The 24,815-nt window shown below is 47.4% G+C and overlaps 13 protein-coding genes across 13 annotated transcripts; 5 read left to right on the forward strand and 8 right to left on the reverse strand.

Moving 5' to 3' along the window:
- Positions 1 to 33: 33 nt before the first annotated feature.
- Positions 34 to 1,008, forward strand: GL50803_0016675 (Protein geranylgeranyltransferase/Protein farnesyltransferase; the record flags this gene model as incomplete). Its single annotated transcript, XM_001707840.2, has 1 exon — positions 34 to 1,008. One exon carries the CDS (start codon positions 34 to 36, stop codon positions 1,006 to 1,008), a length of 975 nt encoding a protein of 324 aa, XP_001707892.2.
- On the reverse strand, positions 1,003 to 4,905 carry GL50803_0035094 (DNA polymerase delta, catalytic subunit; the record flags this gene model as incomplete). Its single annotated transcript, XM_001707839.2, has 1 exon — positions 1,003 to 4,905. One exon carries the CDS (start codon positions 4,903 to 4,905, stop codon positions 1,003 to 1,005), a length of 3,903 nt encoding a protein of 1,300 aa, XP_001707891.2.
- Positions 4,906 to 5,120: 215 nt separating this feature from the next.
- GL50803_008909 (uncharacterized protein) lies at positions 5,121 to 5,981 on the reverse strand (the record flags this gene model as incomplete). Its single annotated transcript, XM_001707838.1, has 1 exon — positions 5,121 to 5,981. One exon carries the CDS (start codon positions 5,979 to 5,981, stop codon positions 5,121 to 5,123), a length of 861 nt encoding a protein of 286 aa, XP_001707890.1.
- Positions 5,982 to 6,017: 36 nt separating this feature from the next.
- Positions 6,018 to 7,739, reverse strand: GL50803_0022553 (Encystation-specific protease; the record flags this gene model as incomplete). Its single annotated transcript, XM_001707837.1, has 1 exon — positions 6,018 to 7,739. One exon carries the CDS (start codon positions 7,737 to 7,739, stop codon positions 6,018 to 6,020), a length of 1,722 nt encoding a protein of 573 aa, XP_001707889.1.
- Positions 7,740 to 7,936: 197 nt separating this feature from the next.
- Positions 7,937 to 9,394, forward strand: GL50803_0016677 (uncharacterized protein; the record flags this gene model as incomplete). Its single annotated transcript, XM_001707835.1, has 1 exon — positions 7,937 to 9,394. The coding sequence occupies one exon, from the start codon at positions 7,937 to 7,939 to the stop codon at positions 9,392 to 9,394; it is 1,458 nt and encodes a 485-aa protein (XP_001707887.1).
- On the reverse strand, positions 9,343 to 11,259 carry GL50803_008854 (uncharacterized protein; the record flags this gene model as incomplete). Its single annotated transcript, XM_001707833.1, has 1 exon — positions 9,343 to 11,259. One exon carries the CDS (start codon positions 11,257 to 11,259, stop codon positions 9,343 to 9,345), a length of 1,917 nt encoding a protein of 638 aa, XP_001707885.1.
- Positions 11,260 to 11,302: 43 nt separating this feature from the next.
- On the reverse strand, positions 11,303 to 14,101 carry GL50803_008855 (Flagellar exit site protein; the record flags this gene model as incomplete). Its single annotated transcript, XM_001707832.1, has 1 exon — positions 11,303 to 14,101. One exon carries the CDS (start codon positions 14,099 to 14,101, stop codon positions 11,303 to 11,305), a length of 2,799 nt encoding a protein of 932 aa, XP_001707884.1.
- An 83-nt stretch (positions 14,102 to 14,184) lies between these two features.
- GL50803_008856 (Kinase, NEK) lies at positions 14,185 to 15,858 on the forward strand (the record flags this gene model as incomplete). Its single annotated transcript, XM_001707831.1, has 1 exon — positions 14,185 to 15,858. The coding sequence occupies one exon, from the start codon at positions 14,185 to 14,187 to the stop codon at positions 15,856 to 15,858; it is 1,674 nt and encodes a 557-aa protein (XP_001707883.1).
- Positions 15,859 to 15,892: 34 nt separating this feature from the next.
- Positions 15,893 to 17,389, forward strand: GL50803_0028651 (Dipeptidyl-peptidase I; the record flags this gene model as incomplete). The annotated part of the gene is made up of 1 exon (XM_001707830.1): positions 15,893 to 17,389. One exon carries the CDS (start codon positions 15,893 to 15,895, stop codon positions 17,387 to 17,389), a length of 1,497 nt encoding a protein of 498 aa, XP_001707882.1.
- Positions 17,390 to 17,430: 41 nt separating this feature from the next.
- GL50803_008858 (uncharacterized protein) lies at positions 17,431 to 18,792 on the reverse strand (the record flags this gene model as incomplete). The annotated part of the gene is made up of 1 exon (XM_001707829.1): positions 17,431 to 18,792. The coding sequence occupies one exon, from the start codon at positions 18,790 to 18,792 to the stop codon at positions 17,431 to 17,433; it is 1,362 nt and encodes a 453-aa protein (XP_001707881.1).
- A 286-nt stretch (positions 18,793 to 19,078) lies between these two features.
- GL50803_008860 (Kinase, NEK) lies at positions 19,079 to 21,499 on the reverse strand (the record flags this gene model as incomplete). Its single annotated transcript, XM_001707826.2, has 1 exon — positions 19,079 to 21,499. The coding sequence occupies one exon, from the start codon at positions 21,497 to 21,499 to the stop codon at positions 19,079 to 19,081; it is 2,421 nt and encodes an 806-aa protein (XP_001707878.2).
- Positions 21,500 to 21,666: 167 nt separating this feature from the next.
- Positions 21,667 to 22,929, reverse strand: GL50803_0014790 (uncharacterized protein; the record flags this gene model as incomplete). The annotated part of the gene is made up of 1 exon (XM_001707825.1): positions 21,667 to 22,929. The coding sequence occupies one exon, from the start codon at positions 22,927 to 22,929 to the stop codon at positions 21,667 to 21,669; it is 1,263 nt and encodes a 420-aa protein (XP_001707877.1).
- A 242-nt stretch (positions 22,930 to 23,171) lies between these two features.
- Positions 23,172 to 24,803, forward strand: GL50803_008862 (uncharacterized protein; the record flags this gene model as incomplete). Its single annotated transcript, XM_038046388.1, has 1 exon — positions 23,172 to 24,803. The coding sequence occupies one exon, from the start codon at positions 23,172 to 23,174 to the stop codon at positions 24,801 to 24,803; it is 1,632 nt and encodes a 543-aa protein (XP_037901571.1).
- Positions 24,804 to 24,815: the final 12 nt, after the last annotated feature.

Genomic DNA, 24,815 nt, shown 5'->3' on the forward strand with positions numbered 1-24,815 from the left:
ACGTCTGCTCAATTTGATCTTTCCAAAACGAAAATGCACAATATAAAGGATCCCACTGCATCCGCAGAAGGCGTGGAAGAGGTCCGTGCTCTTGAAGATGCGTGTTTACTCTTAAGGAGGAAAGGTGATATGAGCAATGAAGCAGCCACTCAGGTCTTGAACCTGCTTGCTAAGATCCCGCTGTCATACACGTTTTGGAATTACCGTCGCGACTTTCTCTCCTCCCATCAATCTGCAGATAATGAACTTACCCTTCTAGTTCGAGAGCACCATATAACAGCAAAGGCCTTGGAGAAGAATCCAAAGATCTACCCTGTGTGGGAGCACCGGGCGTTTGTTTTCCACAGACTACTTGCGCTTGCAGACGACCCCGAGATGGTAGAAAAACTTAAGAAAGAGGAGCATTATTTTATTGCAGCGAAGCTGAGCGAAGATCCGAGAAACTTTCATGTCTGGAATTATCAGCGAAACCTCTTTGACCGCGTGGATCTTTCCTTTCTGTATGCACTTCTCAACAAGGACTGCTCTAATCATAGTGCTCTTCATCAGCTGGCTCTTGAGCTTCACAAGATGCGCTCGGAAGCATCTGATGCTGGCAACACCATGTTTGACCATGAAGTGCAGAGGTGCCTCGACTTCTTGCGACTCTCGCTATTACTTGATCCCAATTCGGAATCATTGTGGCAGTTCTTGATAAAGATGGTTGACATACTCCCTCCAGAGGTGCTGCAAGAGCTCGTTGAGTATGTCATTTTATCCCTTGAACAGGATGGGTGTTCATTTCTCCCTCCCCATAAGCAATTGGATGCACCTTCTGCAAATCAGATCAAGGATGTGTACATCAGACCGCCAGCATCATACCTTCTTCTGGCGTCGGAAGACCACATCAAGGGGGACATAGATAAGTGCAAAGCTTATGCAGAGTATTGCCTCTTTCACGATACCTTCAGGAAGGAAATGTATAATATGCTGCTTCAAACAATCGTCCACAATTCTGGGCAGTCATGACCATGTAAAGCTAGACAATGCATCGAACTTAGCACGCAAAGCTTTGTAATCTAGTCGCGTCTTTATTCTCGCATAGAAGAGCTCACAATCGCTACTGGAGCACGGAATAAGTCCGTCCTCGATGTCCCCGGTGTGCGAGCTTATTTCTCCTGTGCAAAACATGCATTCCACAGCTACTGTGCGATATCGATGTTCTGCCAAGAGTAGCTCTCTCTGCAGACGGCTATATAGGGATAATCTATTAACAAGAAGGCATGGTTTGCAGAGCATTACATCTTCATATAGCTTTCCATCGGTTATTCGTACGTTACAATACATGCATTTGGCAACTTTCTTACCAGCTATCATGCCCATTATACCGGTCTGTTTCGGCATCTTTGTTGCTTTAGCAGACTTTGATGATCCACCTGAAGTGTCGGGCTTCCCCATTGAAGATCCAACGTCTCCGCGCGAAAATACAATGGAGGGACCCACGCAGTGCTTTCCCTTGAACAACTGATCAGCAGCTTCGGCCTCAGAAGAACACTTCAAGACATCTTTTAGGAGTCTGCATACGGGCTTTTCCAGCTGTTGGTGTAAATAGTAGTCTGTGTCGATAGGCAGGTTATTGCTTATTGCATATGCGGGGTCTTCTGAGCGCTCATAGAGCTTGCATGCTTTGTCTTTGAGGGTCACAACATACGGAACTCGGTCTCCGACCTTGGGTGCAGTCATAGGATCGCGTTCCATCATCCTCATCGCGAGGTTCACGTGTGTTTGCTGCTTGTTTGTGTAAGAGCTAACTGACTGGGTCAGGGCCTTGCTTATAACAAGAAGCGAAAGGTCAATGCGCTGGGATATGAGGTCGTGCACAACAGACTTAACATAGCTGATCGCTTTCTGTGGGTCGGAGTAGTTGAAAAGGACGTCCAGGATCTTTTCCATTACTATTACCACCAGCCGGCAGTTATCTCGTCGAACCAGCTCCAGACCCTTAGAGTCAATTTTATCTGGTTTGAACGGATTTGTCCAATACTGACCTGCATAGCGCTTCTTGTTTAGTAATAGATATGGACAATATACCTTTTCGAACTCTAAATTGATTGGCCTAATGAAGCTTTGGGTGACATAGGTCGATGCATACTTAGCGAGCATCATTGCTTCCATTAGATTGTCAACCCCAAACTTAACCATTACAGAGTCAGTATCACCATATATAACGACTGAATCGTGCACAACGCGATAGTACATTCTGGTTCGCTCTGCATTGAAGCTTACATTGTGGTGCTTTGGACAAAAAATTCGCCCATCTGGGGCCAAGAGAGGCGGGCTGAGGGAGAGAGGAGAAGAAACAGGATGAAGCTTCTGTTGTAGCGATAATGGCATGAGACCAGCAGGTGGGGAAGCAGACCTCTCATCCTGGCTCGGTTCTGTTTCAGAAGCCATTCTCATTTGGTCGACAGACGCATCACAATACGAGAGACACTTTTTCACGAAAGCATCAGTCGCGTAAATACTGTCTGTAATATCTATTTCAATAACTGGCTGCTTTCTGTGAAATCGCTCCTCAACTACGTTTTTGGTATGGTTAATCATTTCACGCCCGAAGGCTGTGATAGACGAGGAGATCTCCTGGGATGGAAGTTTCCCAAAGCTCAATGCGCCAGTGAACCCATAGAGAGAGTTTGCGATTAGCTTGAGAGCTAATTGTCTTCCATTTAGAACGTCCTTCGCAAGGGGATCAACTGCCTTCTTCATGTCCTGCTTGGCTCTTTTGCGTGCATCTAGGAGAACCTGCAGAATCTTGGGGAGTATCCCTGGAAATACGGTCTTCTTCAAGAACCGGGCCTTAATGGGCGTAACTGTGATGAGCTCGTTGCTAGTACTGAGACAGAGGGTGGCAGTCTCCTTCTGTGCAGACGAGGGTTTGGCTGCGAGGTGTCTCGGGGAATCATCGCTGTCGTCAGAGTCGTCACTATCATTGGTCTCATCAATAGTAGCGGAAACAGAAGCGCCTTCTAATCTAAGTAACGAGGATAGCTGCTGCTTATAGAGCGACGCAGCTTCACTGGATAGCTCTTTACCTTGTGAGTTAGCATAGGTTTGTACAAGAAAATCCATGTCTGGAGCGTCAGAGATCATCGTACTATAACACAAGTTATGTGCTATAATGATTGTGGGATATAGACTATTAAAATCTAAGGTTGCAATAGGCTGCTTGTCCGAATAGAAACCTCGCTTAGGATTAAGGACAGTGGCGCCTTCAAGACTTTCGGAGTCACCGCTAAATCCACCAGTGTACCCACCACCAGTACGTATGCGATAAGGAATCAAATATGATTCTGCGGCCGAAAACCTATACAGAAGAGACAAGATCCGTATCTGTTGCCCAGAGTATAGAAGAAGACTGCCGCACAGCCCTGAAACACGGCATAGCTCAATGGTGTTCACCAGTATCATCAACTTCTCCATAAGCTTAAGCGGTAGCTTGCAATCCTTAATACAATATAGAGTGATTCTGCGACGGCCGTACTCATCTTGCATAAATAATGGTGTAATCATGCTATAGTGCACATCGTCCTTCTGCTCATTCAGAAAGCGTGCGCAAACAGAGTTGAGGGTGTACGACCGAAGCTTGTAGTCATGAATTATATTAGGCAAGATATCCATCGATATTCGCCCAGGACACTCAATCTCATATGTGTCACGTTTTCCTAGCTGTTTGCTTTGGAGGTGCGAGACAGCTATGGTCATGGGAGACGACAAAGCTCTGGGAAGTGTAGACGCATAAGCAGAGGATCCCTTTCTGACCATCCTACTGAGTAGCTGATCCGTTCCCATAGACCCTGGCAACGACTGCACCAGCACCTGGCTAACCTCCGCGCGCTTGAAGATGTAGCTGAAATCGAAGCCATCGATGTTATATCCTGTGAAAAGATCCGGATCAAAGAGTTGGATGAGGTAATTGAAGGCTAATAGGAGTTCTTGCTCTGTTTCGAAGCAGAAGACATCAGCGCCAACTATTGGCGCACACGATTTCAGAACTAGGGCAACGTTTGCGTGCGGCGCGTCAGCTGTCGACTGTGTCAAAATGTACAAGGAGGAACATATCGTAATTATGTAATCAGAAGCTGCGTCTGGAAAGCCTCCTTGAAGAGAGACACTCTCTATGTCGAAGGATAACACCCGGATCGGGGCATTAACAGCATAAAGGGGGTCATTATAGTCTAAGGCAACGAGACTGGAGTACTCTGTCTGCAACTGTATCTGCATCGTAGTTTGGAGAGGCTTGGGTGCATCAGATGGCAAGGGGCTATATGCGTCTTTTGGAATGCGGACCCATGCAAATCCTCGAAGCTGTGTGTCGACCATGAAACGGACGGTTGGGTCTAGGTCGGCCTCATAAAGCTCAAACTTATTCGCTCGAAGCCCGTATCTTCCATTGTATATGTTACTGTCTAAGAAAAAGCCCCGTATGGCTGAGTAAAGGCTTTTGTCGGCAAAGCTGATCTTGTAGATGTGCTTCTTCTGTATGCGGAAAACATAGATAGAGCGATAAGTACTTGGCATTTGAACAATAGATGTTATCGGTGTGTACCCAAGGACATCAAAGCCCAGGTGCGAAGAAAGCTTCAACTCCAACTCTGATAGGTTGAGGAATGTATCGGTCCCGACGTACAGATAATGCTTGAAGCCCGTTACTACAGTGCTGACACTCTGCCCTTCACGCGTAATGCCGAATAGAACATAGTTCGTGGACAAAAGCGCCTTTTTGCAACTTTGACCGTCTTTGTGGGCTGGGAGGCCCTGCACAGGGGTATTAACCTCTAAAATATCGATAAGCTGGAATTCCACGTCTTCCTCGTAAACCTCTGGCCCGACAGACGGCCTCCTAAGGCCTAGCAGGAACTGCTCCATCTGGCCAGAAAAGTAAGTTGTGTGCGATGCCACAAAATTGAGTAAAGGAACAGGCCTCAAGTCTGCTCTTCTCCATGCCCTAGGCATACGCCTCACGGTCAGAGTGGTACAAAATAGCTCATCGGCCCTACCTACAGAGAGGCTTTTTGAAAAAGGAGAACTCTGCAATTAATTTTGGTATAATTATACATGCCTCTATGATTTAAGCTATCCATTTACAGCTCCAAGGGATTTGCAAAGAGAAGCCCGCTATAGATGCCTTCAATCTTCGCACAGACCCGCTCAATTGCTCCACGCATAGCGCTTGCCTCGTCCATTTTACAGACAGTCCAAACATTTATTTCAAAGGCCTCCAAGCTATTGTGCAAGGGGCTTAAGATTTTGTAGAGACTGAGATTAGGCAAGGCCCCATTCTCTTGCTTATCCTGCAGGCGTTTCTCTATCTCTGCCTCTAGCTCCTGGCGCGTCTTTTCTTCGGGAGAGTTGGACAGCTCGAAGGTCTCCACCAGAGAAGTATTCAGCAAAGAGGTAAGCTCAGTAGATACAAACGGCACCATAAAGATGGATCTGATTGTGGTCATATACGATACCTCAACCATGAAATCGCGGTACAAGTCTATGGATGGCTGCCCTAGGTCTGAGAACCGGATCCCTCGCCGAATGACTTGAAAGATAGGTCGGTAGCCCATATCCATAAGATATCGTAGAGGGGTCTGTCCCATTGTAGTGACTGAGAGGTCAGAGGTGTAGTATACTCTTGCAAATGGGATATCGGTTACCTTAGCAGGCTCTTGCTGCCTGAGCGTTCGTCCGATGCACCTTGCAGTCTGCAGCAGGGCCTTCTCGTCTGACGGTTCTGAAAGGGTGTATGTTTCTATGTAAATCACTGAGATCTTGTCTTTTGTGGAGAGGTAGTTGCGAAATTCGACGAAGTCAACTCCTGGCTTTCCATAAGTAAGTGAAATGGGTTGGAGAAAGTACACTTCAAAGTCTCGTGCAATATCGTCTATTGAAAACGTGTCTCCATAGGCACCAGAAAAGGCTAAACGAGTCGCCTTCATCATAAACAAATCCATGGCTGTTTTGTAATTGTACTTGTGGAATCATTTACTTCATGGATTTGAAAGCATGCTTAGCTCCTCACTCTCCTCCTGTTCACAGTTAGGTGTGACACTATCTAAGAGTACAGAAGAGGTGTCAGTAGAGATCTCCGTTTGGCCCGAAGGAATTAAAGGCATAACCTTCTGAGGCGCGTCTAAGTCGGAAATAGAAATGCACTTTCTGTGCTCTTTTTCCACGCGGATCCTTAGACAAATATATGTTCCTATAGAGACGATGCTGATTAGCGAAAATACTAGAAGCAAGATCGCCATGAGAACAATAGTGGAGCACCGTACCGTAAGAAAGTACTCCTCTGGGTGTAGAAAGTCAGGGTATGGTGCCCAGTACATGACGACTACCTCGGCCTCTATATTGTACGCATTCACCCCCCGAGAGATCTTACGTAGAGGTCCGCCACAGGTGTTACGCCTAGACCTGGCAGGATCCAAAACTAGCCAGTAGTCTCCAGTGACTTCGTCACTTCCCCAGCCCACAATCAGCACGGTGTGATTTGTGTTGCTAGCATAGAAGTGGCGTAGAGAGCGATTCGCAGATGCGCTAGAATAGTCCTCCAACGATGTGCTGTCGTCCTCAGTTACAACGTAGCGTACGTCCTCTGTAGAATTTTCATCACAGTTATCCCAATCAGCATTTGCATAAACAGACGCAACGACAGGTCCATGTCGATAGATTTCCCAGATGATATCATCCTGTGCATTGGTGTTTCCATAGTATGAGCCTAAATAGCCATAATTACTGAAATAGTAACGCACTTCCGGTCTACGTGTCCTGTTTGCCACACAGCCCCCCTGATCATCAGGGATGTAATAGTCCGTTATAAAGATACCAAAGTCTTCTGAAAACTTTCCGACCTCGAAGGGAGTACCGCCCGCGCAGCCCTGGCCGTACTGGCTGCAGTCGAGGACGTGGCGGGCGGAGAGGAACGTCTGCTGCCCGAGCGGGTCTGTCCGGTTGCTCGCGACCATCACGCGCGCCATCATGGCCGCCAGCGCCGCCTCCACGTAGCTGCTGTTGCACCCCCGGCCGGGGGAGGCGGGCGGCGCGGCCGGGAGGAACGAGGCCCCGCCGACGTCCCCCCACGACCAGGCCGCAGGGGGCGGGTCTCCTAGTTGGAGGTTCCAGCTACTTGCGTTTAGAAAGCTTGCTGTCTTTGCTTTTCTTGCAGACCTGCTCTTCGAAGAAGGACGTTGCTTAGGTACTAGAGCTGGTTTTCTATCCAACTCGGAAGCAACGTCCCTCTGAACATAGTGAGTTGTTACATTATAGTTAATCAAGGGTTTGATGAGCGAGCCCGTAAGGCAATAGAAGGATAGAGGCTGTATTCCCTGAGTTGTTCGCCACCCAAAGTGAATCTTATCGCACCGTGAGCTCACTTTATAGTGTGTGTCATTGTATATTTCAGCAGAAAAGGCTGAAATAACGTAGAAGACATCTGTTGCTATACGCAGTTCAAAGCCATGATTGCCTATGGGTGTCCATCTTCCTGTATATCCACCCTGACTCTGGGCCACACCATTATCCATCAGTGTGACATTGAGCAAGGTTACTCGGGAAGATAGAGACGCCCTCGAATTACAACCCACATAGTCGTTGCTTTTCAAGTGTCTATCTTTGGCAATAGTAAAGGACCAAAGGCCTAAATACTGATCCGAAAAGCATCTAGCTGATAAATATTCTGCAATCAATAGCTGAAAAAAGCATAACAAAAGCATAGCGCCAATGCACCTTGTGCAGCACTAAGCCTTATATCTTTGAAATATTTATCTTTTGAGCTCCACAGAGTCCTCACTTTTTGCACAATATGACCTCACACCTGTCCTAGTTGATTTTATATGAGCCATCGTGCTTCTCATCACATTTCCATTTCATTCTGGGCTCTCGTGGCTACTAATTTAAAACTTGATCCGCAATGAACAGTTCCCTCCCCAGATTAGATAACTTAGCAGTCTCTAAAGAATTCTTAGAACAGCATTCTCAAACACTCTATAGCCTGCGTGCATTTCCACCAAAAAAGGTGCGACGGGCATCAAACATGCCCGTTTCGCTGACAGGAACTTCCTTTACCCCTCGAGGAGGCTCTTGTCAAATCAGTATTCCCGAGGTTAGAAAGCTTCCTTCTCAGTTTTCTCACAAGCAAAACGAGAATTCTATTACAGACTTTGGATCTCCTCTTTTGGTAGATCTCTTTGGATATCGCTTAATTATGGGTTCTACTGTCGAGCAAGATGTCAAGACGCCAGAATATGCTACCTCATCGCCATCTATCGGTACTGTTAGCACATGTAGTCCTATAACAGAAAAGGTCATACTGTCTACGTATTCTCGACCTCCGTCCAGCTTCAAAGTCTCGCGTACTAGTGCGGCTCCTGTTAAATCTATTGCCATTCCCAGCCTAAACGATGCACTTACTGGTCCCTTATCCAGTGCCAAGGCGAGACCAAACAGTGCTAGACAACTGGCGACGCCCACATCGTCACGTTCCCCCAGCCCTTCCTGCCTAAATAGAGATTTTATCCACAATAACAGAGTTTTATCTTACACTAGCCAACGATCAGTGCATACTGCGCAAGGTTTGGCTAAAGATACTATCAGCAGAGGATCATCAATTGTTTATTCACTGGGACTTCCTCGTGAATCACCACACGCATTAGGAACGCCGCTCTATGAACTTCCGGCTCAATTCTTCCTACAAGTTAACTCTCCCCTAGGAGCGTCTCCTCCACCTAATGAATCTTGCTTAGCCACTCCGTCAATGAACACCGAAATATCACTCGTAGAAAGTCTTGGTGATCTTTCAACACATTCTATGGGGCATTCAGATGCATCTGAACCAGCTCAGTATGTCGCAGATCACGTGTTAATGGATCAGTCAGTGCACTGCAAGCGGCCCACAGCTGTTTCTCATGCTAACCAACCTCCCACAGAAACCAAGACATCTTTTCCTTCACAGTATTCTGTACGCAAATGCACATCGGTATATTCTAATCAACCAGCAGTAGCTCCACACTCATCAGAAAAGGGCACGCATAACCATAATTTGAAGCCAAACTGTTCTCCAAGAAGCAAAGCTAACCAATCTTGTCCTCAAGTTAGAGAAAGGCTTACAATATCCGGCACCCTACTTCAGAGCCATGCAACTGCACCGTCTTCGTATAGATTCAAAGTGTCTGCTTGCCAGAAAAGGGAAAGTGCGCCACTTTCTGAAAATTCACAACCGCTACAACTAGTGCCATGTTCTAGTGCAACAGAATACATCAACGAATTCTTAGATAGAAGAGGATTCTATCCGTACGTTGCTCGCTGCACAAAAGCTGCTCATAAATCTGCAGTTGTGAGCAGACTGGCAGGATCTTCTGCATCAATCTGACCAGCAGTACTTGCACAGAAAGGAAGAGCCACACTGTTGGGCTCGAACTCCATATCACTAAAAGGCAGGACAAGGTGCTCTGCTTCAAGCTTGTTGGTAAACCCTTCAACTTCGTCATTAGGTTCGGATGGAGACTTTATGCTTGCAACTTCGTCATCTGAGAAGCTCTCATCGAATACTGGGACCAATGATCTAACCTCGTCTATGTTCTGGTCAAGTACGGCTATCTGACTATCAACCTTTGAAAGCTTGTCTTGGATTATACTGTTATTCAGCGTAACCAGACTCTTGAGGTCCTTCTCATGCTGTTCAAGCGCTGTTATTTTGTTGGACATACTTTCTACAGCTCCAGGAATGGCTAGGATTCCATCCTCCTGTATGTTCACAAACATATTTTCTAGGTCATCTACGCGCTTCTGGGTTTGCTCTAGCATTTCAGTTAGGTTTGCACGTGTCGGGCCACTGGCTTTAAGGCTCTTCTCCAGCTTTTCTTCCAGTTCTTCTATCCTCTTAGACATTGCCTTAATGAGATCTTCTTGGGCCTGGGTTTTCTCCGCATGCTCTAGTGCAGATTCCCGAGTCAGAGAGAGCAGTGTATGTGCGGCTGCATTGTTGGGAGAGAGAGACATTAGGTGGACTCGATACTGAGTGTATTCCTTTGCTGTCACCACTACTGAACTGGCTTCCACAGCACCGCTATGTTGGCCAACAGGAAAGCTCTCAAAGTAGGCCTTGTGCTCGTCAGACCACGGAGAGATTGCATGTGCACTCAGTGCCATGCGAACTCTATTCCGGAGCTCGCTAACTGTCGTATACCTCAGGGCTTTGGTGATCCTATCATGTAAGAAGAGCACCTTATTGTCTGGAGACAAGAATCCTACAGTGTCCTTCAGGGTGTCTTGAAGAGCTGTGGAATAGCCTGCAGCAGCACTTCCGGTCGTCGAAAGCGTCAGGTCCAAAGTATACACATGATAGATAGTTTCATATGTCACGTTGCAGGTGAGCAGATCGAGGGTTATTCCGTCCCCAAGAGGCAAGCGTGTTGCACTAACCTCGGGCTTTGAGACAGGGCCGATAAAACTGGCGTGAATAGTATCGGATGGATCTTGTGGACACCTGGTAGGAAACACCGGCGTTCCATCGAACGTGGTATACTCAATATTCTTACCCTGCTGTGCCACAAGAGTGTACGAGTTGTTAAGGTCTATGGTAAGCATAAGCGGCTCTGCAGAATGGTTTAGGTACTTAATAACAACTGTGCTATTGTGGGCATCATAGAGAAGATCTAAGATTGGGCTTTTGCGCTTGATGGGCGTGATCCGCTCACTGATCAGCTGGTTCTTTGTAAGATTAAAGACACAACATCCGTAAAACATTCTTGCTAGACGTCCGGGGCATTTGTAGTCTGTCTTGGAGACGTAAAGAGATGATGCCGACTCCGTTAGCGTTCGCTGGTTAGACAAACCAAGATAAATAAGCAACTTGTCACCGTTTTCCTCCACAAGGAGCGCACGCACAGGGATAAAAGCGCCTGCCTTGTGACGCGAAACTGCAGCATACGTTAGTTGCTCCTCCGCCTTGCGTTCATAAAACTGAATCGTAGAACCCAACACCAGGACTAGGCTCCTTAGGTCGACATCGTGATAGAGGAGCGTTCCCGGAGATATAAAGGCCATCTTTTTCTCGAGTAATGCCCAAACGCTGCAACTATTTGCAGAAGAGTATGTTGTGCCTTCTAAGATGTTGCTTGCGGCAATGGAATCTGTTTTCTGCTCCATTGCCAGCGCTAGCACTTCATTTCCAACGATCACAGCCCTAGAAAAGAAGCCCAAGGTTGTGAAAATATCGGATCCGGCGCCGCTCATTTTAATTACGTTTCAAAGGTGGTTCACTTTAACCTTAGATTGATTAAATATCAAAATCGTCGAAATCACCCGCAAAATCGTCGACGTCTTGACCTGCATCACCCTCTGCATTTGGATTGAGTGTAGCACTCTCCCCGAGATCGAAGTCGTCTTTTGTAAGCTTCTCAAACTCGTCTCCCGGGCTCTGCAATGGATTCGGCAGCGTTTCTAGGCATGGCTTAGGATCGGGAGATCCCGTCCAGCCACCAACACTTAGGTCTTCAAAATCTATTTGAGGAGATTGCATGGTGTTGGAGTTCTGCGGTTCAGTGGTCGCTGGTGCAGAGCCTTGCTTTGTTTCCACTGGTGAACCGACCAAATCAAGATCGCTAAAAGCATCCAAGGTAGTAGTGGCCACTGGTGCGGCTTCGGTTACGGAAGAGATTGGTGGCTCGTCGCCATCATCACTGGGAGGAACATCTGGTAAACGTTCTACCAAGTCCGGTCCCCAGTGCTCTACTGGATCTTCTACCTCAGTTTTCACTAGCTTCGGAGGACTCTGGATCTCTTGGACCCGTTCATGCATTTGCAAAGGCTCTATGGGCTCCGCATCTTGAACTGGTAGTTTCTCACTAACAGGAGGTATCTGCTCTACCCGCTCCTTAGGAACAACTCTCATCTGCTGCACATTAGGTGTCCCAACTAGATCATCATCGTCATCATTATCCGTCAAGAGTTTGTTGCGTACTCTATTCTCTTGGGCTTCATCATCCGCTCCTTCCTCGTCAATTCTTATTGAGTGCGGATCAAAGTCGAACGAGTCCTCATCTTCGATGGGTATATTGCGCTGAATCTCGAGAACTGTCTCTTCAAGGATGACAAACCTATTGTTAACGGCCTCCTTGTATCCGTTATAATCATCCTGAATGGCCGCAATGTGCTCTCCTTGATCCCTTACCTGATCTTTGAGGGCACTCACATCACCTTTAACCTCACTAACAATAGCCATAATTGCCTCGGAATCTCCCAGCATTGCTGCACTCGCACGCTCTTCACCGTAATTCTTTTCTAACTCTTGGACCTCTGCGGCCAGCTTCGCCGCCTGAGTCTCAACTTCAGCCATCCTCCCGTCCATCTCCAGAACTTGGTTTCGGATGAGATCTGCCTGCTGTGCCATATCGGCAGCAGCGTGGATCTTTTCGAGCAGCTCCGGATCCAGAGTACCACTTGCTAAGGACTCAGCAGCTTGAAGCTCTTCCTGCCTCTCCTTTAGTTCCTCCACTGCGTCGTAGATATTTTTATAATTTGCATCGTTAGCCTCCATCGCTGTTTTTAGGGAGTCCAGATCATCGCCCTGCCTGGCCTTCACTTCCTTCAGAGTCTCCAGCTCTTTTTTAATCGTTTCTAGTGCTTCATCTGTATTCTTGGTCGCTGTTTTCATCTCTCCTAGTTCGCGCAATAGCTCATGTGATGGTTGTGGAGCGCTCATAGCAAGCACATTTGGCGCATACGTAGTATTGATGTTGAATCCCGTCATCGAGCCTTGAAGGGCATCCTGTGCCGGAACGAGCTTTCTAGCAGTGTGCTTGTACAGCTTAAAGAGGTCATCTGTTAGTTGTACGACCCTATCGGTTCCCATAGCTAGTTCCTGAGTGTTGATGAAGAAGGCGATTTCCTCAGTGTTCCACTTGCAGGCACACTTTCCGATCATGTCTGAATGCATGAACTTCTCAATCTTCTTCTTGGAGATATACTGCAGGGTATTTGTGCTATAGTCGTGATAGTACAAGGAGCCACTAGGAAGGAACGGAAATACCCCGCCGTTCCGTACTATCTCAAAGGCGTAGGTTCCGTAGGTAACTGTGTTCGAGGAAGCATTCAGGTCCTCAGTCGTCATGCTCTCTGTGGCTTGCGTGGTTGAGCTCGCCGAAGCCGCCAGGTCGACAGCAAAAAGGTGCCAAAGAGTCTCCCTGGTTACTTGATTGTATATGATGTCCAAAAACAACGAGTCCCGAGAGATTCTAATAAACGTGATGTCTGAGGACATGTGCAGGATGTTCTGGTGCATGGTATGTTTGGCCGTCTCGGGTTGCAGGAGGTAGGGGTAAATGAAGTGCCCGCTATCATCGCTAGGGGCATACTGAATAGGGGTATCTTCATCTTTAAAGTACATCTTGTATCCTTTGTCCAAATCTAATGCTATCTCTAACATGAGGCTCTTTGAGTTTATGTAGCTGATAAAGAGCTTGTTGGCGTCCACATTGGGCCTAATAGAAAAGATCTGGTTTCTGCGCTTAATGGGAAGGATGCACGTGCGTACAAGGCTCTCTGCAGCCTTTGGAGACTGCAGGTCGATGATCGCATAGCCGTAGTACATGTGCATGACCTTCTCAGGCCTGGAGTGGTCGTTCTGGTGGAAATATGAGAGAGTATCTGCTTGTCTGCGTGTGGTGAGGCCAGCATAGACGAAGTATTCCCTTCCATCCTTTTCACTCTTTGCAATGGCACCAATAGCCGGTATGAATGTTCCAACGCGAATCTTATTCTTCACACGGTAGGCGACACGACCACTTGTATCTGCCGGTTCCTGCTCGTAGTCATAGATTGCATGCCCCGAAAATCGAACAATTCTGGACATATCAGATGCAACAAACAGAAGAAGACCCTTGAAAGAGAAAACAGGCTCCTGATTCACAAGAGAGTACAGGAGATAGGATGACGAGAGATAATCGCGCGCCTGGGAGCCCGGGTCAGGTTTCTGTGTGAGCACCATTACATCCGTGTTCGTAGGGTGGATGGCAACGATCTTCTCAGATGCATCGAGCTGGACTGGTTGCAGGTTTTGCGCGCTCACAAGGCCCATTTAATTTTTACACTCTAATGTGACACGTACAATATGTTAATAATTGCAATTTTAACAAAATGGCAACCAACACTTAATATTCAATGACATTGCTTCAAATCCAACCAGATTCCTCCAAATATAGGGATAGTAGGTTACTGGCACGGACCCTGATGGGGTTAACTTATGAAGCTATTCCAATATCCCCAGATACCTCAACAGATGCTCCTCCTGTAGTTGTGAAGCTTCTCTCTATAGCAACAGTGCCCATCGGGTGCCGAGAGGAGTTGATAGTGGAATACCAGGCTTGTGCAAAGGCAAGCTGCTTTGCATTAGCCCAAGTCAACTCAGTTAGCTTTGATCCCGGAGCTGCCCTGATTACAGTAGAATCTCCTATGTACCATTGCTCTCTAGAGACTCTGGTTTCACAGACGGGCAGGGAAGGATTGCCGCCTTCGCAAGCCTCTGAAATACTGGCGCAATTACTTACTGGACTCGTCTATATGCACGATCCGAATGAGACCGTAGGCCTGATAATTCATAGGAATTTACAACCACGCAACGTATTACTGGACAAAGATGGGTTTGTTTACATATCCGATTTTGCGTTCTGTCGCGCCCTAACGGCGGTCTCTTTAATGAGCCCAAGTTTTGGAGACAGGAGATTCATGTCCCCGGAAGGCATACAGGACTTTCCACTGGATGAGAAGACAGACATATGGTCCTTCGGTAGCCTTGCTGTGTATATGCTCACAGGGGCGCCTCCAGCATTCCCTCCAAACCTCAGCATGGATCAAGACAATATAGCAGCGGCTGTTAGCGTTATTATTGATGGCATTCGGTCCATGATCCGTCCCACTTTGAACAACGAAAAAGAGGTTGTAATGTTTGACTGCTTATTATCCACTATTAGCTCGTGCTTAGCATTCGATCCTCTTGACAGACCATCAGCAGCAGACCTGTGCAACGAGGAACCATTTCTGACGACAAGAGCCCATCTTCTAAAGAGGTTCCCACACATCTTCAAGAATACCCCAAGCTCTCTGTCTGCTATTAGCCCGGAAGAAGGATGTGATAGGGTTAGAGATGAGGGTAGCTCATTGGATGCCCTAAAACAGGCGATCATTGACAACAGTCTTGTTCGAGTCAGGAGGTACATGGATACATTTGACCTGCATGCGAGCCAAATGATGGAACTGGGAATAGAGCACAAGAGCTATCTAGTGCTGCCGATGCTTTGCAGGCGCATAGTGGAACGCAACCTCTGCGTCTCAGTGAAGAAGCGGAAAGGAGAGGTAGTAGCGGAGCGTACTAACTTGATGAAAGCGGCGTGGGACGGGGACACAGAAGGAGTCAAGAAGTACTTGCACGAGGCCGGAAAGCTCTGGTATGATGACACAGCGCTTATGCGCGCAGCAAGAGGAGGGAACCTGCACTGCGTTAAGCTTCTTCTCTGCGAGATGGGGATCCAGAACTCAGGAATGATGACCTCCCTTATGTATACGGCTCAAAAGGGCCACATAGAGTGTCTAAAGTATCTTTTGGCAGAATCTAGATACTGTGATGGTCAGGATGTTACTGCGCTCATCATAGCTGTTCGCGCCGGGTATCCCGAGTGCGTGCGCTTGCTGAAGGATCGCGAAAATGACATAGTCGATAGAGACAATAGGAGCGCCTATGAGCACGCTTTAGCCATGCCTTTTCCCTTCATCAGCGAGGACCGATACAAGCGCTGCGCTAAGATGCTAGCTCCTGCGGAAACACATAAAAGTAAATGATCAAAAAATATTGGAAATTCTTCATGAAGCGCTCATGTGGATATTTGTGGCTTTAGCACTTGCTTTATCGAATACACCCGTGCGCTGCCTTGAGGATCAGTATTATGGGCTATGGAGTTTTACGCTATCGCGCCAATTTGAAGTTACTACGGACACTCTCGAGTGCGAAACGTCTATCCCGAAAGACGGAGACAAGATTTATTTGACCCTCCTGCCAAAGGGTATTGCGTACACAAGTGGAGGTCGTGCAGGGCGGTGGAGCCCCGTGTACATGGCTGGTGTCGATATCCTAATCGAAGGCATGCGTTATTTTTTCCTAAGTAAGACAGTCACAATATCGTCTGAGGGACACGCAAAGACAGTGTCCATCTGTAGCGAAAGCCAACCAGGGCATGGCTGGGCCCGCCAAGATGGTATAAAGAGCAGATATCAGAATTGTTTATATGCTGCTCTGATACAGCCCTTGGTTCCAAACGCAACAAATATTAATAGTCAGGACCTCACGCGGCTACATATGTACGCTCCTGCGAGTGATTATGGGTCCCCACAGGGCTTTGACATGCACTACGGAGACCCGCCCCCTGCGGCCTGGTCGTGGGGGGACGTCGGCGGGGCCTCGTTCCTCCCGGCCGCGCCGCCCGCCTCCCCCGGCCGGGGGTGCAACAGCAGCTACGTGGAGGCGGCGCTGGCGGCCATGATGGCGCGCGTGATGGTCGCGAGCAACCGGACAGACCCGCTCGGGCAGCAGACGTTCCTCTCCGCCCGCCACGTCCTCGACTGCAGCCAGTACGGCCAGGGCTGCGCGGGTGGCTATTTTGAAGGGGTGGGATTGTTTGCAGAAACCTATGGTATCTTAACCACCGATGCTTATCCTGCCAGGCCCGGTGATAATGTACGATATTGTTCAGTGCCTGCCCAAGCCTCACGTCGATATTTTTTCACAAATTATTACCCAATTGGAGGATATTTGGGAGCCGTCACATCGCCGTCAGAGATAATGTGGGAAATTTACCGCAATGGTCCTGTTATAGCAGGAATTAAGCCTAACAGTGATTGGTACTCTTGCAAGCACACCACAGAAGAGGATTTTCTGCCCTCTTCTTATCCCACCACAAGCACAGGCTTCCCAAACAGACGATACTTCTATGCAGATGTATCCTACGGTGTAGTCATTATCGGCTGGGGTACAGATGAAATTAATGGTGATTACTGGTTAGTCCTCGATCCACTCTCCACCAGAAAAAGCAGCTGTCCAGATAGGATCCGGAAGATTGCACGGGGCATCAATGCATTTAACATAGAGAGTTATGTTGGAGGGGCAAACTGGGTGCCTCTGCCGGACCTTCTTACTACGCATCCAAACAAATTGGTCATTCAGCAAACATTTTTAATCTGCCTCTTTGTGGCAGATATTGTTTCCGCAGCGGTTTCTATTCTGTCGGTAATTCTAGTATGTAGTGTTATTAAGAAAAGAAAAACATTGAGCGTGAGCACCTCTTCGTGTCTAATGATGTCTGACCATGCATTATAGATGCACTGAGTGTTTAACTGAGTGCTTATCGCCATAAAGACTCACCTATTCTCTACAATAATAGTTATTACTCTCATTACTTTCTCCTCTATCGTCATCATGTCACACTTTCCGTTGTCATTGTGATATATGCTAAGTGCCGCTATAAAGAGCATCTCTGCAAATCCCAATTCGCTCATGACGTACTGCCCACCCAGCTTAACATCTAATGATTTCATTACTATCTCAGAAAGATACCTCCGTGTCAATCCGGAGTGCTTCATGTGAACTAGCAAAAAGCTTAAAGCGCTATTAAAGGACACATACTGTGTGGTGCCATAAAACCGTTTAATGGAGTCGTACATAAAGCCCAACTTGTGTCGTAGCTGATACGTGCGGCCACCGGGCATTATCAGAGTCGGATTTATTTTCTTTATGAGCAAGCTTCTATACTTTGCATAGAACAGTCGAGAGTAAACTGCAATAAGATCTGCATTTAGCTGACCTTCATGAGCAGATCCCCTTTTGCTTATGTCTGCAGAAGCTGGACGTATGGTAGGTGCGCCACATGCCACGGATGGCCTTGCTTGTAAAGCTGAGTGCGGCTGAGCACAAACCTTTGTAGGGGACGAGATATATTTTGCATGGTGCGACATGGTCAGCAAGTCGTTCACGAGAGTGGAGCGGGAGTTACAAACATTATGCTCTATCAGCCGTTCTATTTTGTTAGAAAGTTTTGTTTCCGATTCATCGGCATCGAGCAACTCATCAGCCTGAGCACCAACAAGATCGCTTTTTGTCATGGTCTCACTCATAGTTAATTTAGTTGGCAAAGAATCGGAGGCATATATGATGTCATTTGCTGGATTGGCCTTATTAACTATCGTATACCCATTGTGCGTTAAAAGCTGATGAACAAGTTGATAGAGCAGTCTTGGACTCTTGTTAGTAATTTCTTCCAGAAGCTTAAGGAAGTGATATGCATCTATTTTCCGACCGGTGCCACAGTTTTGCTGGAATGCATGACTAACAGTCCCTAAATCAACAATATCAGGTATTATATGCGCTTCTTTTAGCATATTTATCACATCAATCACCCCGCAAACACGTCCCACAGACTCAGTAGCTTGTGCATTAGCGTCGAATATTGCCTCTAGAGAGTTAGCATTATCTTCCAAGAGGGACTCGGTGATCCACTGGTGAGCGTTCCTAGTGAGTAGATGCATATCTACTGTCTTGACCCTTTTGATGGCCTCCGGGTGTGTGCATATCTTCTTTGCTAATAGAAGGCTATATGTCGTGGTCAAATCGATGATTTCTGCGAGTTCTGGGAAGGAGAAGATGCTAGATTCGGTCTCCAATATACTTGCTAGTATCTGGGACACAGTTATTGCCTCGGAAATGCTGCTTAAAGTTGTCTGCATTTGAATCTGTAATCTAAAAAGGAGGCTTCTGGAATTCTAAAGAACAAGCTGAAGTTGTGGCTCTGCGGCAATTGAGCGAGTAAGTGGAGGATTTACTTTCCATTTTAGAAGTCATATTTAGAAGCGAAGACACTGAGATACGAGCCCAGTAGCCCAGTGTGAAATTCTAAAACTTTATATATACATTGACAACAAACGCAAGTTGGATTGATATATAAAAGTCTGCTGGGATGGTTTTAGTAATGATATATAGTCCAGAGAGCAGCAGGAAACTCTAGTATTTAGATTATCCATTAGATATAGGCTTAGGTAAGTACTCCTCTTCAGGATATTGGGACAGGATATCTATGACGACCTGGTAGTCGACCTTAGAATAGATCTTCATCCTCGCCACACCAAGGGCAGTGATACCCGGTGGATACTCCTCTCTCTTCTGCGTAGCCCTCAAGCCCTTCTCGTGGTCAGCAAGTAGCTTAGTGGTGTCAGCGTCACCGGCACACGCTGCCCACATGAGAGCTGACCAGCCCCACTTGTCCTGAAATCCTACCTCTTTGTCGCGCAGAGAAATCACAATTTCGGGATGCCCGGTCGCTGCTGCCTTCATTAAGGCCGTTGTCCCATTCTTGTCTTGCATGCGGGCCTCGTGTTCTGCCAAAAGATAAGTGATTGAATTGTAGCCATGGACTGCGCCAATCATGAGGGCAGTCCATAGTTCCTCATTCTGCATTCGTGCTTCCTTGTGATGCAGGAGGGTAGCAACCTCAGAGTGGCCCCGCTCAGAAGCAATCATGAGAGCAGTATAGCCGTCACTGCTCTGCATCCCTGCTTCCTGCAGCAAGAGCGGCACAACGCAAGACCGGCCATCAACAGAAGCGTGCATGAGTGCAGTGGTATGCCAGTTGTCAGTCATGTTTAGCTCACTTCCTACAAGTATGCGTGCGGCTTCTTCCTGACCGAACCTTGCAGCGAACATAAGCGCTGTAGAGCCTGAATTGAATTTGCAGCTTTTCGCTCCGACCTCGTGATAACGTAATGCACTAGTTTGCCGCTTTGCTTGGATGGGGACGAGGGCTTTCACAAGTTGGGTTTCTCCAGAGGCTGCGGCCCGCATAAGGGCAGTGATCCCGGAGTTGTCTGTGGGGTCGATGAGCTCAACCATGTTCTCATCTCCGACCTTTGCGGCAATGAGGACAGCCGTGTTTCCGCAGCTGTCCCGTTTGGTCCTAGTGCCAAGGTAGTTTTTGGCCGCTTCGAGGTTGCCCGTAGCAGCGGCGCAGATAAGCGGTGACCATCTCGCTACATCCTTCTCGTGCTTGAGGAGAAGCCGAACAATGTCAAGATGGTTATTGTCGAGGGCCAGCGTGAGTGCAGTATGGCCATCTTTATCCTTGATACCTTTCTCATGCTGTAAAAGTAGTTCAACAACTGGAAGATGCCCCCCAACAGAAGCATACATGAGGGCCGTCCGACCATTATTGTCCAAGAGACGCCTCTCTTTAGCTACTAATAGTTCAACAGCCTCTGTGCTACCTCGCTCGGCAGCAACCATAAGTGCTGTTGTGCCATTACTATCATGCTTTCTAATACCGAGTCTTTTATCAACAAATATTCGAATTGCGTCAAGATCATTGTTACGCACAGCAGCCAGTAGCCCGGCAGAGAAGCCTAAGCGCTCAACAGTGGCCTTTAAAGCTGCAGACTCTGCTTCAAGAGACTGTATTTGCGCGGCCTGGGCGTTGCAGTTTCTTTCAAGGGCTTCTATCTGACTTGCATGCCGCATGCTCATTGTTTGCACTTCCGCTAAGGATGCTTGCAGATACTTTTGATTATCTAGAAACTCAAGATAGCGAGCCATGTGCACCTTATCTCTAGCAGCTACGTTCCTACAATACCCTAGTGCTCTAGACACGTTCTCTGCGTCCATCAGTGCTTGGACCGCATCTGCGAGTTCATCAGCTGTTGCACGTTCTTCAGGATTTTGCCGAAGGACGCGGTAACATACAAGTCTAGCCAAGTTTTGGGCTCTCTGTGGCAACCCTTCGAGGATAGGCTCATGCTCGTAGACCCCAGGTTGCTTCAGGGTGATAAGTTCAAGAATAACAGCGCCGACGCTCCAAACATCTGAGTTCTTGTTATGCTCCCCACCGGATGCCACTTCGGGAGCTTCATATGGGCTCAGAGCTCCCAGAGGAGCTTCGCGATGACGTCCAAAACCGGCGACAGCAAACTGCGTCTCTTCTTCACTGACCAGAATGGATGCAGGCCTTATGGACCTATGAAGGATAGCTGGAACGGGTGTTGTGCTCCTATCGGCTTTCTCTGCATGTAGATATGCAAGGCCCGCTGCAATCTGGTTGGCAGCAAAGAACATTGTCTCTACGGGAATGAAACGGTTTTCTGCCCGATACTTGGTAATTAAAGTGGCAAGTGTCTTCGGTCTATGCTTAACAATTGCATACGCGAACTCTCCGCTCAAAAGTACTTGATCACACGTCTGAATGTGTGGATGGTTCAGGAGGGGGAGGATTGCCAACTCTGCTTCAACAGCTTCTCGAAGACAAGAGTCCATGCTTTTGAGTTTAATTTCCCGAACAGCCCTGCTAGGATGATTCTTAAGAAGGCGCTCAGCACCCCATGCACCCTCATCAATGACGTCACCCATGCACTCTATTATCTCTTCAGCGGTATGAAAGAAGGCTTTAGTCATTAATTTATTTTGATTGGACAAAGCAACTACCGTAGAGTCTTTAGTCCAAACGGTCATACCTTTTTCTATAGAGTGCTTGTACGCAAGTGACTTTCAGGTGTTAGACAAATCGGATCGACGCTATGCAGTTGTATCAATCAATCAAAGAGAGGATTTTCTAACACACTTTACTCAGCAGAGGTTTTCATTGTATTTATATCTACAGTATGTCGTGTAGCTTGCGGCTCTATAGAGGCAATATTTTCAATCGACAAGTCTGCAATTGATGGCAATGGGTGTGGGTCGCCCCATCCCTTAAGGTCGTGCCACGTAGGACGCCAACGGTACACATTAAAAATGTTATACTCTATTTCATTCTGTGGTACATACTTCAGCATCTCTTCGAAGGTGAGCCCTGAGGGAGACCTCTCATGTTTGTAGAGATGCTTGTAGTGAGTTTCAGGAGGCTGCAGCGTTGCCATTCTTATATATTCTCTGTCTCTCGTTCGTGGGGTTAGTGGCTGGTTCCAGAGAGCTTTCATTAAATTGGCGGGAGGCCTAATACTCTGTTTGGGGACAGCGTGGTGTGGATAGGTGCTGTATAGCCCGCATACATCTTGATAAAGGTGGGAACCATGATTGCTTGTGGAGCTGATGCCTCTGTGACCCTCCCGCGTAGTGGTCAACCGCTTAGAAGAGGGGATGTCATCATTGATATGTTCAAGCGGATTACATACTCGTTTGTATGCGTACGTAATAAACTCAGAAGCACGAGGACTCATCAGACATCTCTCTATGTCTGGACCCGCGATGAGACGTCTGTCTTCTTCGGTGAGCCCTTCATGAGAGGCTAGCAGACCTCTATCAAGCAAGGATTTTGTTCTATTGCGATCTATTACCATTTTTCGAATTGGTCCACGCGGCATCATTGTAAACGGCGGAGAGAAGTCTGTCTTCTTTGCGTATCTTGGTGGAATTAAAACCTCTCCTGTTAATATTGGATCATCAGGCACCGAAGTGGTAACCAAATCGGGTCGAGTCAGCACGGCTTCTGTTAGAGACGGTGCCGTCACTGTTTCTAAACTGGTAAGGAAAGTACCCTTTGCGGCCTTGTCAGAGCTTTTTGGCTCGCCAGTTGAGGCTTCAGATAGAGTCAGTTGTTTGTTCTGCGATGGAGAGTATCGAGCAGCCTGATCGGAGAGCTCTGTACCCGATGACTTAAGTGAGTCACAGATGTCCGAATACTTCATTCTAGAATCTGTGAGCAACAAGTTAGTTTGAGATTCTGAGGTACCAGTGCGAAGAGGATAAAGACCAATTGTGGCAATCGATCCTGGCTCTGTCGGGTCGTACCCGGATTCCCTCATATTAGCCAGAGATGTTGTCAGCGCAGAGCGGCGGCGAGGTTGAAATGATGCAGACCGCCTTGTGTCGTCATGTGCAATCGCCATCGATAGGTTGAATCCTCTCAGTGTTGCGCCATAAGATCTGCTTCCGGAGGTGTGCAGATCTGATGCCTCGGGCTTACTGCCAAAGCCAAGCCGTGAACCTTGATATGACAGACGAGCAGTAGGTGAGATAGTGCGTTGTGAAAGGAGCGGAAGCTGCACCCCTGGTGTGGGGCTGGCGTAGAGGTGACCCGGCGAAGTTCTAGATGCCACTTTTTTGGTCTGAGGGAGGTTAATCGTGGTTTATGCCAAAAAGCGACGCACGGGTGGACGTAACCGTGGTATCTAAACAGGCAGCGTTGGGAGCAATGCTAGACAGCATTCAAGTGGTGTTTCCGGCTGCAGAGGATGTCCTGGCACATCTCGTTAATACTGCAAAATCGAGACCTCAAATGAGTAATTCAGCACCAATAAGCGCACCACTAACCTCGTCTACAATTGGGAATGTCACGGCGACAGCCCAAAGATTTTCTCTGTGGATGATTCAAAGAATTATTATTGCTTGGATTAATTGCCAGCCTGGCTCGACGTTAAAACGGCTACTCCAATGTATGCTTAACTCCAACAGATATTATAGCTCAGCATGCGGCTTTGTACTGCATAACATCGCTGATAAGACAAAGGCAACCCTAGTAGACAAACTGTTACTGCACCCGTGCTCAATTATAAGTACGCCGCCAATTCTGAGTGAGTTTCTTCTTGGTTCCAAACACCTTGTTAACTTCTTTGCAGAATCATCTGAAGAGGCCCAGTTATACTTTCATATTGATACCCACTTGGGATGCCTGCAACTTCGCTGTATGCATAACCAAAGGGCAAATTATTTTGGCCTTTTCCTTCTTGATTGCTCTCGACGATTAGGGGAGCCGCGGCGCTGGCAAAGCGTCACAGAAGTGAAGTATCTTACAGGGGATAAAATTCGTTCTCCACGGCTTTTTGACACAATATACATAAGGCATATTAATAAGACACTCCGTGATAGATCATTGTATGAAGTAGCTGTGGTTTTGTGTACCAGCACAGTTGTGTATTTTATCACCTTTGTGTTGAGTATGTCTTCGGGTATGACAATTCATGATACCCCTCAGGTATACAAGTCTCATTCAACGGCAGGCTTCCTAGGGACTCTCTTTGACAAACAGGAAGCGCAAGCTAAACGGGCTTCTGCATTGCTCAATTTCTTTTACATAGCCAACGTAACACATAAGCATCCATATCTTTGTGTAATCTCGCCATTTTTACCTCTTTTGTTTGCAGTATCGGGACGATTCCTGGAGCCATTCTTCTTAGAGCGGGGAGACGGGGGGTGCACAATCCTTGGAGTAGTGGCGGTTATAGGTCAGGACCCCATCATAATTACTGCGGAAGGAAAGACCTACCGTGTGTCAGTTGCGCAGGAGCACAATGGTGTACCGCACATTACACTGGAGGAGATCCAGACTATCGATTGCGTCTCCTTCCCCTGGACTGTGGCAACGACTCCGTACACTGCCGCCGTGATACTTGAACAAGGCCGTGTATTGATCGTAGACCAGGAGGGTGATCAGGCAAGACTCACTGAAAGACAGGTCTTCGGAGAAACACGTTGTAGAGACAACAGTATTGCTCTAAAAGCTCTAGCGCTTCTAAAATCTATTGAATCCCCATCCATCCGTGACATTATCTCCATTGGTCTGCTACGCATATCCAAAACCATCACCTATGTAATAGCAATCGGTAAGAGATGGGATGGAAGTGGGTTCTTAGCAGTTTATGATACTGTCAAATGGAGCATTCGGGCCTACAATACTGCACTCCCTGTAGCTTGTCTCTGTAGGGGAAAAGCGCTGATTAGAATAGCACTACTCGATGGTTTCCTGTTCTGTGGACTAAATTAAATTTTCACCCAT

The sequence above is a fragment of the Giardia intestinalis genome, chromosome 1 (genome assembly GCF_000002435.2).
Source record: "Giardia intestinalis strain WB C6 chromosome 1, whole genome shotgun sequence".
In the NCBI taxonomy this organism is placed as follows: domain Eukaryota; phylum Fornicata; order Diplomonadida; family Hexamitidae; genus Giardia; species Giardia duodenalis.